Genomic DNA, 14,746 nt, shown 5'->3' with positions numbered 1-14,746 from the left:
TACTAATTTTCTAAACTAATTTACTACTACGTAACTAAAAACTAAAGTATCATTAAACTCCTACTTAAATGGTTCTACTATAGCACTAATTAAATTAAATTACTCTACAATACCAATGAAAAAATACATAAACTAAATGTACTAACCTGCAGATCACAAGTGCTGAATCTGGCAGGGCTTCGCTGCTTCCCTTCTCCTCACTCCTCTCTTTTTTTCTGAATTTTTGGTGGAATTTTCGGGCTCAAATGAGGAGGAAATGGGGTCGGAGGCATATATAGGGATGGGTACCCCGATCGCCCGAGGGGGGGCGACAGGCCCCCCTGCCGCGCCTGTGGGCGGGGCCCAGTGGTCGCCCGAGGGGGGCGACAGGCCCCCTTGCATTTTTTTTGCCCGGGGACCTCGTTGCGAATTTGAAAAAAAAATATACCTAGGCCCTGTCGCCCTATGGGGGCGACCGGGGGTATTTTTGATATTTTTCAAAACGGACATATATTTTTGAAATTTTGATTTTTTTTTAAAATATAAAAAAGAAAAAAAGGGCGGCGTACTCAGAGTAGCTACGTAGCTGCCAACGCGCATGGCGGCGCTCGGCCTCGGCTGCCACTGAGGGAAAAAAGTAGGAAGGGGCGGCACGGCCCTCATCTGACGTCGTCGTCAGCACCCCCCAGAGACCCCTGCTGTTTATCCTCCGACGGGTGTGACGGCGTGACTCCTCCCACCAGTACAGCGCCGCCTAGCCGGGACTGCCGGCACGGCACCGGTTGTGGATGTACGAGGACGATAAACGCCTGAACGGCGGTGACGATCTCAGCCTCAGGGAAAGCCCGACGCAACAGCACAAAAAAAACTGATGTTTTCCGCTATACATGTGAGCAATAAAAAAAAACACCAAGGTACCATCGAAGATGTTGTCACTTTTCTCCTTTAGGCTTTGGCTACCGGCAACAAACTTTTCAACAAAATGTAATCCTTGCAGAATCCTTTTCTGCAAGACTTCCGCCTGACGTCTATCTGGAATCTAAATCTGGTTCACTGGTTGATATGTGAAATCGTCGACGTCTATTGTATTGTTGCTGATCTTATAGGACCAAAATCGTGCAAAAGTCGATACATAAAAAATTTATTCGTTAACTAATATGTGAACGCATAAAATTGAAATTTTCACTTTATTGTAGCCTACAATCAACCACTCCTTTAATTTAGTCGCGACTAGAGATCAAAGCCCGATAACCTGATTACCATGGGAATCACAACACGATCCATTGATGAGACACGAAGCCGAGGGAGAATAGCTAAGCTCAAAGTTAAAAAGGAGACCGAGTGCAAAGGAGGAATGAAGATATTCAATTATATACATGTTATTTGACACTTTTAGAAAACTCTTGACTCTATTCTCTGCTGTTTAGGCTCGTGAAGTTTTAACACGAGCATGTCATATGGAAATGCCAGTGTTGTTTTCTATTCGCTTCACAATCCTTCCCTCTTCGAGCAAGTCATCTATCATTGGCTATTGATGACGTGACAAAACATAACATGTTATGCATGTTGCCTATATTTTTTGTATTAAGTGCTGCATTCTTACGATGCCAACAAGATACAGGTATTACTTGCATGAGGATATATCTTATTGGATGCTCCAAAAAAAATTAGTGTTTTCATATTCAGTGTCGTGACATCAGCTTCTACTTCCAATTGATAAGGTAACATGTACTGGTGTATATAGATTCCTTCAACCTTCATTAACCATAGATAATAAGCAAAATTATTATCTAGCTTGCTACAACTCTATATATACACAACTTCAAATCACATCTCATACATATAAAAACTTTAAAAGGTAACTGCAGTTAGTTATTATTGGTCCATAAAAATTATGACTCGTTCATGCCACTATTACATTGTTCAAATGCCCTTAGGTCTTGTTTAGATCTAAACTTCAAAATTCCAAAAGATTTGTAAATCGCCTGCGTGATGTATTAAATGTAGTTGAAAAAAAATTGCATTACACAAATGGACCGTAAATCGCGAAACAAATCTAATAAACCTAATTAGTCTATGATTAGACACTAAATTGCTACAGTAAAGCTACAATAAACATAAGCTAATGATGGAATAATTAGGCTCATTAGATTCGTCTGGTAGTTTACAGACGAGTTCCGTAATTAATTTTGTAATTAGTCTATATTTAGTACTTCAAATATGCAAAGATTCTCTTTCAAAATTGCAAAACGAGGGAACTAAATACACCCTTACCTTTTGATGATGCCACATTCAAGCAAACATGTTAAAAATCTAAAAGTGATAAATAACTACGGTTTTTTTTTCTAGGTGCAGCCGCACCCACACACGCAACTACTAGTACTACCTAGCTCCGCCCTCGACAACATCTAGCTTTCGTAAGCGTTTTTCTTATCCAATGCTTTAAAATCTCATTCGTATCTCAGTACCAATCAGCTTCTATTCTTGTTGATACCGACAAAAGGTAGTTCTAATCTGCGTGAGCATCTATCTTATTTAAGGTTCTAAAATCTTATTGCTGTTATATATTTATTATTGTTGTTATTCAATGTTTTAAAATCTCATTCGTGTTTCAGTACTAGTCAGCTTATATTCTTGTCGATACCGACAAAAGGTAGTTCTAATCTGCATGAGCATCTATCTCATTCAAGGCTCTAAATCTTATTGCCGTTACATATTGTTATTGTCGTTACGTCGGTTTTCCACTCTGTTGATAGAACGGCATACCTCTAAAATTTAGCAACAATTCTTTATAAAAACGTAGTATATATTTTTTTTGCGAGGGAATATATAGTACAGTATATTTTTCAAACCACGCTCCCTCGCCATGGAACCTGCGCGCGCGCGAGAAGCCAAGAACGATCGTAGAGTGGTAAGCACCCCCAAAACATTCATCCATGGAAACCATTATCATTGCGATGATGATAACACCAACACACCATCAAGCCGCGGCATCCATCGTAAGCCAAGGCGATGTGAAGTCTTTTAAGATGGGAAATGCCATCCAAAGTTTTCGTTACACGGACACGATCTTCGAAGAGAAGAAGAGATACTACTACCACTAGACCGGCACAGTGGCACGGCCGCACGGGGTAACCACCAACCTCTGGCACGAGGGAGGATGCGTAGGCTCGCAGGGCGGCGGCGGGGGGGGGGGGGGGGGGGGGGGGGGGGGCGGGCGGGCGGCGGATGCGTGACGCTAGTGGGTGGAAATTGGAATGGAAAGGAAATGGAAACGCCTGCGTTGAGTTGTTGACCCCGCCCGGCCACCGCCAGGTTAGCCGCACCGCGAGCTGGCGTCCACGTCAAAACCGAAGCGGCGGCAGCGTCAGAGGAGGGAGAGGCCTGCGCTGCGGGTGCGGGACACCGACACCTGCCGCGTTACGAGGCGGGCGGTGTGAGGTGGAGGTGGTGGGAGAGATCCAGGGGGCGCGCCGGCCGTAGAAGATCTGGTTGGTGCCCATAGAAGAAACAACGAGGATACCACCGCCAGCGAGAGGGAGGGAGGGAGCGGGCAGCCGGAGGAAATCTAGGGAGGAGCCGGGGAGGGGGAGGGGGACGGAGATCTCCCTTCTCGCTCTTCCATGGACCTCGGACATGGCGGCCAGGGAGGGGAAGGGGACTCCTCCGGGGGGCAAGTCAGGTCAGCAGCGCCCCTCTCCTCCATCTCTCTCGCTCTCTACCCCGCGTTCTTCTTTCTCTCGCGCTGTGTTACTCGCTGAGCATTGCTGGGGCCCGGGGCGGTGCTGCCGCGGCTGGCGGCGGAGCAGCTGGGCGCTGAGTGAATTCGGTGGGTGTGTGGCGGCGGCGCTGGTGCTTGGTAGCTGCTGCCTGCTGGTGTTGCGGAGTGCTCGTGCCGGCCTGGAGCTTGGTCCATCTCGCTCGTGTCTCGCGCGGCGGGGGTGGATTTGAGGCCGAATCGCTCCGGTCTTCCCTGCGCTCCTGCAACTATTTTTTGCAAAGTATATGTTTCTTCTAGTATCTGTTTTCCAAGCGATGTTTCTCGATGAGGTTGTGTTTCTTCATCGAGCTGCTTTGTGGGGGATTCGAGTTGAGAAAGATCTGGGAGCTGTGTGTGATTGTGAAATTGAGTGAGGTGATGCTGTCCTTGGTAGCGGATGTGAAAGTCTTTCGTGTTCTTGGTGGTGCACGCCGATTGCTACCTGCTGGAATGCTGCTACGGTGGAAGAGATGATTTGTGCACAGCATCCAGGAAAGAAAACCCTCCTCTTCTGTACAGTTTGCGTATTTGTTTTCTTTGGTTGGGTTTGATTTCTGCTGGCCACTGGCCTTGGGAGACATGAATGAGGAGTACTCTTTTGTTTCACTGAAGCTTATTGGATAATAGATCATAGATGACTTCCATATCCTATGATTTTCATTTGAATGTTTCGGGTTTGGGCCTTATGAAATGATTTGCATTGTTGGGTCAGGAAGAAGAGAACGAGGAGGAAAAGCACCGGCCCCGACTCCATTGCTGAGACAATCAAGTGGTGGAAGGAGCAGAACCAAAAGCTCCAGGATGAGAGTGGCTCCAGGAAAGCACCTGCCAAGGGTTCCAAGAAAGGGTGCATGGCAGGGAAAGGAGGTCCTGAGAATGGGAATTGTGCGTACCGCGGTGTGAGGCAGCGGACTTGGGGTAAGTGGGTGGCTGAGATCCGCGAGCCCAACCGTGGCAGGCGGCTGTGGCTGGGCTCATTCCCTACTGCTGTGGAGGCTGCTTATGCATACGATGAGGCGGCAAAGGCGATGTATGGTGCCAAGGCACGTGTCAACTTTTCCGAAAACTCTCCTGATGCCAACTCCGGTTGCACGTCAGCACTTTCATTGTTGGCGTCTAGTGTACCAGCTGTTGCATTGCATGGGTTTAATGAGAAGGATGAGGTGGAATCTGTGGAGACTGAGGTGCATGATGTGAAGGCAGAAGTGAACAATGACTTGGGAAGTGTCCACGTGGAGTGCAAGTCCGTGGAGGTACTTCAATCAGGGGGGAGTGTTTTACAAAAAGAAGGGAGCGTAAGTTGTGACTACTTCAACGTCGAAGAAGTTGTTGAGATGATAATTATAGAATTGAATGCAGATAAAAAAATTGAAGTACATGAAGAATGTCTCGGTGGAGATGATGGATTTAGTCTTTTTGCATATTAGAAGTGTGGTCATGTGGAGCAGTAGGAATAACTTTGTTCTAGCTGTTAGGAAACACTTCAACCTGAAGCTTCGTAGTCATCTGTGGTTTTCATCTTACTGAGTCATAGAGTTATACTATGAGCCAACCAGTACAAGAAGTTGTCCTGTGTGTTGAGTTCCTGTACCATAGTAGGAAATGAGTCCATGTTTAATGAGCTCTCTTGGTTGTTAATATTGCACATTTGCGCGGGAGAATTCAAGTTAGCTCAGGAAAAGGTGTTTTGAGAACACCAAATAAGACTTTAGGATTGCATTAAATTGCTCAATCGGTCATATGAGGAAGTTATTTCTCTGTAACGGCACATTCAGTTACAATAGATAATCTTACTTTTTGTGCCTGATACATGCATGGACTTTTCAATACTTAGATGCCACACAGCTATACAATTATTCAGATTACAAGTGATTTATGAAAAATTTGTTAGGGGAAGTTGCACGCTTTCTCTGAATTCAAGCCACCTTGTTTCGCTGTGAAAGGTCCTTTGTTTGTTAGGCCAGTAGGTTAGCCAAATCCAGCCCCGGATCTCCCAGTTCATAGTTTTTCCTAATGTTGCACCACAGATCTTCCACCAGACACTGTCTCCATACTCATCACGTGCAAAAATGACGCCACCCTGCTTTGTGAATGGGCGGTATGCATTTGAGTATCTGTCACGGAACCAGGCTCTTGGCTGAAGCAGCGAAAGCTTTGAAGGCTTTGAAGAATAAACCTCCCTTCCATTTACACCATCGTGAAGAAACCAATTCAAGGTTGCAGTGTTGCCATGAACAGACTGTTCAAATTTCCAGGGCCTTATGGCCAGTGTAAGGCTTTCAGTGACAGATGCCTTAATACCAAATGAGTTTGGGGGATCGAATGAACCCTCAAAGCCCTTCTCAATACCGAACTCATGTGTTGGGTTATCGTTGGACTTGCCGACTGATACAGATAGTACATCGGATTGTTGCATAGGTGTGATTTGCAGCATGACACGCGATGGGAAGTGCTTCTCCTCGGAGCCATATCCGCGTTCTGCCATGAGGGTCTCAGAGACCAAAGAGTCCACATCACACCTGCGATGGAAGCCAAAAGTAAGTGTTGTTCTTTAGTTTATTTCCCTTTTTAGTAAGTTCGTGTATGTGGACAATTGGTGCTTTTTTATTTGTATTTGTTTCCTGTACAAAGATGCTTTCTATGGTTAACCATAATCTGTGAAATAATCCAGCTTTTAGATTACAGTATGCTAATGAATTTCTAGATAGCTCTGATTTAGACTAGTCAAGCATGATTTTTACTAAGATCTATATTGTTCATAGCTGAGAACATAAAACAACAACAACAACATAGCCTTTTTTCATAGCTGAGAACATGTTACGAAAATATACATGATTGCTTTCTCCAGGTCAATTTTACCTTGCCTTAGGGATCAACCAAATTTTGAGTTATCTCTGTTAATATCTAATTATTCTTGACCTTTTTACTGAAAGATCAAAGTTGTTCTTTCTACTTCAGGAAAGTAATTGACAATTGGTTCCTAAATTAATAGTGATTTTATTGATTAATGTAAGAAAAATAGCCAACTCCTTATATGTTAAAATCACTGACCTTATGTTATCCACCTTCACTTCAATGTCTATCCAATTGTCCCTTCTGACTGTTCTGTAAGCTAGCTGAATCACACATTCGACTTGCTGATAAACTAGTGAGAAGAGAAGGCGCTCATCCTGTGTTGCTTCTGCAGGCTCTTCCATACCCATGGCTATGACTGGGCAGTACAGCTGCACCTTCCAGAGCCCGCTTGCCGAGAGGGCATATGAGAACAGTGGCGATGACACTCCAAATGAGTGGTTTGAGGATCTAAGCTCGAGAACCCAGTTAGTTACTGCAAGATTCATTGTCTGCATCCACTGGTCCTCAAGGTTTGCACCAAGCATTTTAACAAGGTTCTTTGCAGCAGTTCTGCACTTTGAACCAGTAAGCTGGGCTCTCAATGAATCCAAGCATCCAGGGCGGAGGTCACGAGGAGCCTCATAGATGCAAACCAGGAAGGCCAGGGACAAGAAAACTATGTTGAACACATCCTTGAAGTTGCCATGATGCTGTGCCCCAGGGAACCGAAAGGATGATTTCTTGTCTGGGCCATACCTCAGGACTGAGTTGACAATGTCGACGAACACCTGTATCATATCTTGTTCATCTAGAGTTTGCTGTGTGTTTGTTTTCAGGTGGACTGGTTTTGACGTCCACAGGGAAATCGGCACACTGTAGTTTGCAAAGATGGAGAAGGTAACATAGGATGGCTGGAGGATGGGAGGGTTTTTCACAATCGAGAGGTTCATCGTTGGCTGTGATGACGCGAGTGCCGATGGTGTGCTGCAAATACAAAGGGACATGGCATTGGTGCGCCACTGGGAGAACTGGGGGAGGCTGGTGATCCAAGCCCATGCATCAGGAGCAAAGTTGGAGGCCATTGCTTTGGTGTTGGGAACTTAAGCTGGTGCTTTGATCGGTGGGGGAACTAGGGAGGTTTTATAGAGAATGAAGGCAATGTTTTGTGGATGAAATATTGGCCTTCAATGATCGAGTCCAGTAAGGCCCGGCAAAGTTTGGGGGCAAAGCAGATTCTCTGGTTGATAACTAGTGTCTGGTTTGAAGAATTCCTGTTGTCAATTGGACCTTGAGGAATCTCCCTTTATACTAACGTGCAGAGCAGAAGGTAAATTGCTGCAACGAATTTCAAACTCAGGTTGGTAATTTATTCTGTCTGAAATGAGGAGAATATAGTGCTTTAAAGAAAAGCTGGGAAAGCACGGTGCTAAGCGGATAAGTTGGTGCAGCTACTGGATAATTGGTTGCAGTGATGACCAGTGTTGGTTTGGCTGGTGTGTACGTCTGCTCGAGTCCAGTGTTGGTGTTGCACTGCAAAATTATGGGTGGAGGAACGAGCCGTGATGGTAGGTTCTGCCTTTCTGGATGAGGAATGGATGCTAGTCTTGTACGGGAAACTTATGCCGTCGATTGGCAGTCAGGCACCGGAAGCATCTTGCCTTTTCTGCTTTTGTAAGGTTTCAGGGTTGATCAGCTCCAGTTGCTTATCATTTGCGCTCATCTAATGTAACCATTCCGCCCCTGCCGCCCGCCCCAACACACCCACACCCACACCCCCCACACACAAACATTATTATCGTAGTCGTAGCTAAGATTAATTGATCAGAAATCCTATTTGGCATGTGCAAACAAGCATCGTCAGGCAAAAAAGAAAACCCAGAAATGCGCAATCAGGCTCCGCGGCATCCCTGCGAAGAATCTCTGAACGGACCAGTTCCACTATCCTCCTGAAATCTCGCACAAGCAAGAAGCAACATGCTCGCGGTCGCACAGCATCATTGGCCTACGGTAGGCAGTTTGGCAGGCTAAACCCCGAGCGTTAGGACCATATTCCTTGCTTAGTAGCGTTGCATTTCATTCACAAGCAAAACTGCACTGCGCCAAGAGTCTCAGATTCCACCAACCGCTCGGACTATAATGTCATGGAGAAGAATAGAAATGCTACCAGTATACCGTCGCGAACTGAAAAGCGATCCCAAGTTCCCAACGACTCCCTAACGAGCTAGATAGTTTTCTACCATCAGCATTCGGCAATTACAGAGTAAGAAATGATGCTCCAAAATACAGAGTCGCTCAAATGCTGCAAATTCTCGTCATGCACGTTTCCAACTTCTGAAGACACGCATGGATCATGAACAGTTTAATTTGTTCCCTCACTATCTACATGTTATAGCATACCATGTCTAGTTTATCAAAATTGCCACAACATCAGCAAACTTTCTTAACGGACGCATAGCAGAAGCATGCTAAGGCCTCTTTCAGTTCTTTGGGAACCCTGGAAAGATTGCCAGCCAGAATGGTTAGCTAATTTGTACTGTACAAATTAAGCCAGAACGGTTCCTAGAGACCTAGACTCATTCCAGGCTAACCGAACGAGACCTAATGGAGGCCTTAGCCACATGGTGATGTTACACTGCGGGTGTCAAACCTGTCGGTTCTGAAACATGCACAGAAGAGGGAATGGCTTTGTTCTGTATATCAGTGGACCCGCGGGTGGGGGAAGCAAAAATTTTCCTCAACCCTGTGATTTTTGGGCAATGTACAGAACCGAAGCATGGAGCAGATAGCAGGATATGGGACCTGCCATCCTGTCAAATGGCAATACCACAGGCGAAGGCCCTCCTCCCTACTGATTGACAACCGGAGATCGACCAGCCTTGCCTCTCATTATAAACTTCCACCTGCAAAACATCAATGGAAGTGTTTTAGGGTCCTTTATCAAGTCCAAGAAAGATGAACAATGGAATAGTAACACCAGACAGATTTACCAAGTTCTATAAATATGAACAATTGAATAGTAACGGCAAACAGACTTACAGTATCGACGGTTTCTCCAGCATCGTTGACCCCACCAATGTAGAACAAATTATCATCCATTGTAACTGCGCATCCATATCCTCTTGCGATGCTGAATGGGCTGCCTATTCTCCATGAATTGGTGCGCGGGTCAAAAATCTCTACAGTAGATATCCTGTTGCTTCCATCATACCCTCCTACAGCATATCTGCAATGAAGCAAGCATGCAAGTTTCATGTTGCAGCAGTGAGGTCACATCACATATGATAAAACTTAAAAGGGATTGCATCCAGTCAAGAGACAGAGTCTTACAGGGCTTCCCCCAAGACAGCTACCGAGTGGGATCCTCTTCTCACGCTCATACTTGGAAGCAGGGCCCAGAAACCTTCCCTTGGATCATACCTTTCTGCTGATCTGTGTATTGCAACAATTTTGTTCAATAGGAGAGTACAAAACGATATCTAAACCACAACTGCAACAGGGAGATATTGGTTAGGAATCGTACTGTAAGTACATGTTGCCATCATAACCACCAGTTACATAGAGCGCGCTATTAAATGCGGCTGCAGCAGGAGCAAATCGCTGGAACAACATAGCACACAAAAGCATGAATGTTAATTCCAAAATCAAACCGTTGAGGGTAAACTGGACAAAGGAATCAATTGATGAGCACAGAATGATAAAGTTGTCGACAGATCCAGAGTATCTTTATCCTACAGAGCGCAAAATCCTGTGGGAAATCACATGATCTGGCTCCTCATTCTCTCCAGAAAATATGCTGACATGCATTGTAGTTTGCTATCATAGTTTCATACATCCTGGATATCAAAATATCTAGGATCTATGCTAGTTCTAAAGAATAGATTAAATTTGTCCAAATAATGCAGGCGCCCTAGAATACAACACGCACTGTTCTAATGCTCAAATAGCTATCTGTATTCTAATGCATTAGATTGGTGCAGATCTTACTATACTTATTAACAATAGTGTGCCAATATGATAAGTTATCGCAAAAGCATCCAACAATTCTACTGGTAAACGATGATGAATTCATATGATAGTTCAAACACCTTCACTAAGTAAAATTTCCTTTTCATTTCTGATGTCTTATGGATCCTGAACCTTATTAAATATCAGAGTAGAAAGATAGTAAAGCCCTGAAATCAAATCACACTGGAGATAAGTTTGGAATACTCTACTAAATACCAAACAACAAATGTGATAGGGACTGAGAGACTGACACCATACATTTTGCCGCATAGACACACTATCTATCCATCTCCCAAGTGCTGGATCAAACATCTCAACTTCTGAAAAAACTGCAGACCCATCTCCTCCACCAATTGCAAATATTTTATCATTCAACATAGTCCCAGCAAGGCTCCCTTTCGCATGTTTCAAGCGTGGGCATGTCATCCACCTGTTTCCTTCCCTGCTATAGCATTCCACTACAATAAAAGAAATGGAGATTGTCAACAGCTTGGAACTTACATAAAGTACTCGACACTATTAGAATGTTTACCTGAGTGAAACCATGAACTGCCATTCCCACCACCAAAAATATAGATACGATCATTCAGTGCAGAAGCAGCTGCATATGCACGTGCTGAGCTCATTGGACATAAAGGCACTAGTCTGTCTGTTCTGGGGCAAAATGCATCAAGTGATGACAAGCAAGTACTAGCCCTGTATCCACCTAGTAGGAATACTGATGGTACTTCCACATTATCATGTGGTCTACCAAGGAGTGGCGCTAAAGAGTTATAGTTCAACTGTAGTTTCTCAAACTGGTATTCCAGCTGCTGAACTCTACTTTCTGTGCCCTTTACCAATTCCCTCAGAAACAGTTTTTCTTTATCTGACTCAACCTGGTACAAAGAACAACCACAATTTAGGAACATTTGAGCTAGACTCAAAACCTGAGTAACCATAAACCATGGACACACCAATGAGGAAAGTAACTTCATTTATTCACACTTTCTTCTCTAACAGATAATGGTGCTATTGATTTTTATACAAACGATCACAAAGATCAGTACCAGCTTTTTCTCTATTGCCTGGGTCCTCTTGTATAACTCATTGATGATGTGGAGCAGCTACAGACAATGAGTCACGTCAGATAGCAGGACATAATCGCCATTTTTTTTACAAAACATACACTAAAAATACAGAACATAATATCAAAATAATTGCAGTATTATCTTAAAGCACCTCAGCATTTCCGTGACATTTTCCCAATGATGTCAGGTCTTCAATATGTGCATCATCCTTTGAGGTGGAATCAGGTGGGTCTGTTGGGAGAGCAGCACCAAACTGTGCTTCTTGAGGCATTGATTTATCTGAAGTAGAATCAACAGTGTCCATGGAGGATTGGACCTCCTGCTGTCGTAAAACAAACAGCTCTTGTAATTTCTGCCTAACAGCCACTGTGTCATGCTGTTCTTCATATGGTGGATTAATGTGTGGATGGTCATCATTGACAGATTCTGTTCCTTCCTTGGTTGCAGCAGGATCCAAATCATCCCAGTTGGAAGATTCCTCATCAAGGTGGCTCGCTGATGTTCCACTAGCACTAGCATATTCACCATCTGGATCAACCAACTTGTAAGCGGCAATGCAATGTGATTCAGAAGAAACACCAAATGGATCTAGATCCTTTGCATAAGACTCTGACTTTGTTGGGCCAGGATTAAGATATGCTTTGGTTGTTGGAGATTGAAGATATCTGGAAGTATCCCATTTGTTTGTAACATCATGAACAGAGGCAGGTTTAAACAAAGATATCAAAGCTCTTGTTTGTGCATGGTCTAGCTCAAAGTAGAAGTGCCGAGGTCTATGATAATTGTCACTGATCACACTTTTGAAGTGAGACTCTGGAACTGGGTAACACTGAGTCTTCATAGAGATGAGGACCTGAAGAATACACAAATCACTCACAAGTCAGTCAGTTTATAAAACTATGAACAGCTTAAGCATACATACATGGATGAATTTACTATGCCATATATATGGAAGGGCTGTTATTTGATGATACCTGTGCAGGGAATTGTGTCTTTATTCTACCACCATCACTCCAAGCAAATTGATCAATGTTAAGCTGGCCAGCACATGCAGCCTCAAAAATTCCATGCATTTTCCGGTCACTATAGTTGAACAGAAACAGAGGCATGCCAGGTTTAACATTCTTCACATATGTGAAATGGCCTGACGGCAAACCTATGAACAAAATACAGCAAGCCAATCCATTCCAATCAGGCAAGAGGTAGCATGAAATGCTGATGTTGCATAAATCAATGTTCCAAAAAAACAAGAACTAATGTGACAATGACAGTTTATAGTTTCATGGGGATGACGATTTTTTTGCAGTAATGGCACTGCATTATAAGGTGGAAAGGACCTGTTAGTTCAAAAGAAAAAAAAAAGAGGGGGAAAGGAATTTACGAACCAAACAGCTGTTTAGAGAGACATTCATTCATCGTGTTGTTCTTGCAGCCAAAAATCACTCCTCCCAGCTCATCATCCCGGAGATTACGAGCAGCATTAGAATAAGTCCCGTACGATGAATTGGTTTGAGTTTGCGTCGCTGTATTAGGTGTTCCAGCGTAGAAAGTCTCGGTCTTCCTTCCAGCACCCATTCTTTGAAATTATGAAAAATATGCAAAATGCAAACATTAAGAATATGCATACATGCAGATGCACTGGAGCAAACAACTTGGTATAGAGATAACTGGATAGCAACATAGAATAATGAGAAACAGCTAAACATGGATTTGAAACAGTAACACTACCTCAAATCCTGTGGAAATATAAAGTACAGATAGCGATATACAGAACATCATCTACTATAACGGGAAAAAGGAAAAAAAATCTACGAGTTGAAACTTCTCCAAACAAACTTTGAATCTCAGTTACAAGTTCTTCCTTGTATAAAGCTTGCGTCAACCCCCATTCTTTGATAAAAATTGAAGTTCAGCAATGCATGGACATTATACATGCAGGTGAGCTAGAAGGACAAAATGCCACACTTGCTAAAACAACAATTTAAAAAACCGCGCTCATTCAAATATTCCATGTGATGTTCCACCATGTTTTCTTTAGTGCCCATTCAGGACAGTCACAAAAGGATCATGGTGAACAAGACCTCCAGTAAAAAAAAAGGTCAAAAGGCTACTAAAAAACTCCACATCATAGAGAAGAGCGGCACAGAAAATTGGAATAACTTCTGAGATTAAGTCAATTACAACACTCCCGTGCTTTGCTATATGCAATTTAAATAAACATCAAATTCAACAGTTACACAATCTCGCCTCCACAAACCTCCGAGATCCAAAATTACCAAAATCCCAGCGATTCAGGGTGGCCAAGCTATTAAAATCATCCGAGCCATACGCAATAAACTGTTACAGCAAATGCAGGTCTGAAAAAATCGAAATAATCCACAAATTTCCCAATCAGAGGCACCGCCCCCTTGCCAAGTGCGCAGAAGACGTCTAATCTCACTTCCGCACTTACAAAGCTCGCAACCTCCAACCCCAAATCACCGAAAATCCAAAACCACCTCAATCCGCTGCATCCCGGGCTCGCGCATTCTCCCCCATCTCCACAAACCCTAGTCCCAACCCCCCAACTACCCAAAACGGCGCCGGATCGCCAGCTGCAGCAACCACACACAAGCGAACTCAATCCGTGCCCCATCCTCCCCGACCACAGACAGAACCCTCCTAAACCCCCACCGAGACGGGGGGAAACCAGCACCAGTCGGGCCCAAATCGAGGCACGAAGAAGAGGGGAGGGGTCGCTTACATGCCCAGGCACTGGGGAGCGGGGTTGATCGCGGGATGCTTGCTGAGAACCGCCGCTAGTTCGATCGGCTCGCCTGCGCGCGGCGGCGGCGAGAGGCAGCAACCATCGGACGCTTGTGGTGGCGCCTGTGTCGTGTGCTCGTGTGGTGCGGCTAGGGGCGGTAAAGGGCCTAACATTTTGAACTAAAAAATGTAAGGAACGGGTCTTAAAAGGGCCGGGCTCTAAACATATGTATTTTTGAACTAAAAATTTTAAGGGCTTTATTGGGCTGTGAAGAAGTCATTAGGGCCATGGCCCATTACCACCCCTAGGTGCGGCCGCGGGAGTGTGTGCGCAGCACGTGCCGCAGGTGCT

The 14,746-nt window shown here is 44.3% G+C and overlaps 3 protein-coding genes across 3 annotated transcripts; 1 reads left to right on the top strand and 2 right to left on the bottom strand.

Annotated features, from left to right (window-relative positions):
* Window positions 1-3,306: 3,306 nt before the first annotated feature.
* On the top strand, window positions 3,307-5,615 carry LOC120705899 (dehydration-responsive element-binding protein 2A-like). Its single transcript, XM_039990445.1, has 2 exons — window positions 3,307-3,661; window positions 4,452-5,615. Exons 1-2 carry the CDS (start codon window positions 3,603-3,605, stop codon window positions 5,164-5,166), a joined length of 774 nt encoding a protein of 257 aa, XP_039846379.1. The 5' UTR covers window positions 3,307-3,602; the 3' UTR covers window positions 5,167-5,615.
* LOC120705898 lies at window positions 5,425-8,265 on the bottom strand. The gene is made up of 2 exons (XM_039990444.1): window positions 6,791-8,265; window positions 5,425-6,258 (listed from the first exon to the last, which is right to left on the bottom strand). Exons 1-2 carry the CDS (start codon window positions 7,654-7,656, stop codon window positions 5,613-5,615), a joined length of 1,512 nt encoding a protein of 503 aa, XP_039846378.1. The 5' UTR covers window positions 7,657-8,265; the 3' UTR covers window positions 5,425-5,612.
* A 606-nt stretch (window positions 8,266-8,871) lies between these two features.
* On the bottom strand, window positions 8,872-14,543 carry LOC120705897. The gene is made up of 11 exons (XM_039990443.1): window positions 14,393-14,543; window positions 13,035-13,225; window positions 12,624-12,805; window positions 11,801-12,502; window positions 11,629-11,685; window positions 11,112-11,457; window positions 10,838-11,037; window positions 10,095-10,171; window positions 9,902-10,003; window positions 9,611-9,797; window positions 8,872-9,474 (listed from the first exon to the last, which is right to left on the bottom strand). Exons 2-11 carry the CDS (start codon window positions 13,222-13,224, stop codon window positions 9,385-9,387), a joined length of 2,133 nt encoding a protein of 710 aa, XP_039846377.1. The 5' UTR covers window position 13,225; window positions 14,393-14,543; the 3' UTR covers window positions 8,872-9,384.
* Window positions 14,544-14,746: the final 203 nt, after the last annotated feature.

Source organism: Panicum virgatum, chromosome 5K (genome assembly GCF_016808335.1).
Source record: "Panicum virgatum strain AP13 chromosome 5K, P.virgatum_v5, whole genome shotgun sequence".
Lineage (NCBI taxonomy): Eukaryota > Viridiplantae > Streptophyta > Magnoliopsida > Poales > Poaceae > Panicum > Panicum virgatum.
This window is presented reverse-complemented; position numbering and strand designations above follow the sequence as displayed.

What these genes read in the sequence shown, in the direction of transcription:
- LOC120705898 (XM_039990444.1), bottom strand. Translation starts at nt 7,656, where the DNA reads ATGGCCTCCAACTTTGCTCCTGATGCATGGGCTTGGATCACCAGCCTC. An exon ending in GTGAAGGTGGATAACATAAG is followed by an intron (nt 6,259 to 6,790) that starts GTCAGTGATTTT and finishes CTTCCATCGCAG; the next exon opens with GTGTGATGTGGACTCTTTGG.
- LOC120705897 (XM_039990443.1), bottom strand. Translation starts at nt 13,224, where the DNA reads ATGGGTGCTGGAAGGAAGACCGAGACTTTCTACGCTGGAACACCTAAT. An exon ending in AATGTCACGGAAATGCTGAG is followed by an intron (nt 11,686 to 11,800) that starts GTGCTTTAAGAT and finishes CATTGTCTGTAG; the next exon opens with CTGCTCCACATCATCAATGA. An exon ending in GTGTGTCTATGCGGCAAAAT is followed by an intron (nt 10,172 to 10,837) that starts GTATGGTGTCAG and finishes ATGTTGTTCCAG; the next exon opens with CGATTTGCTCCTGCTGCAGC.
- LOC120705899 (XM_039990445.1), top strand. Translation starts at nt 3,603, where the DNA reads ATGGACCTCGGACATGGCGGCCAGGGAGGGGAAGGGGACTCCTCCGGG. An exon ending in TCCTCCGGGGGGCAAGTCAG is followed by an intron (nt 3,662 to 4,451) that starts GTCAGCAGCGCC and finishes TTGTTGGGTCAG; the next exon opens with GAAGAAGAGAACGAGGAGGA.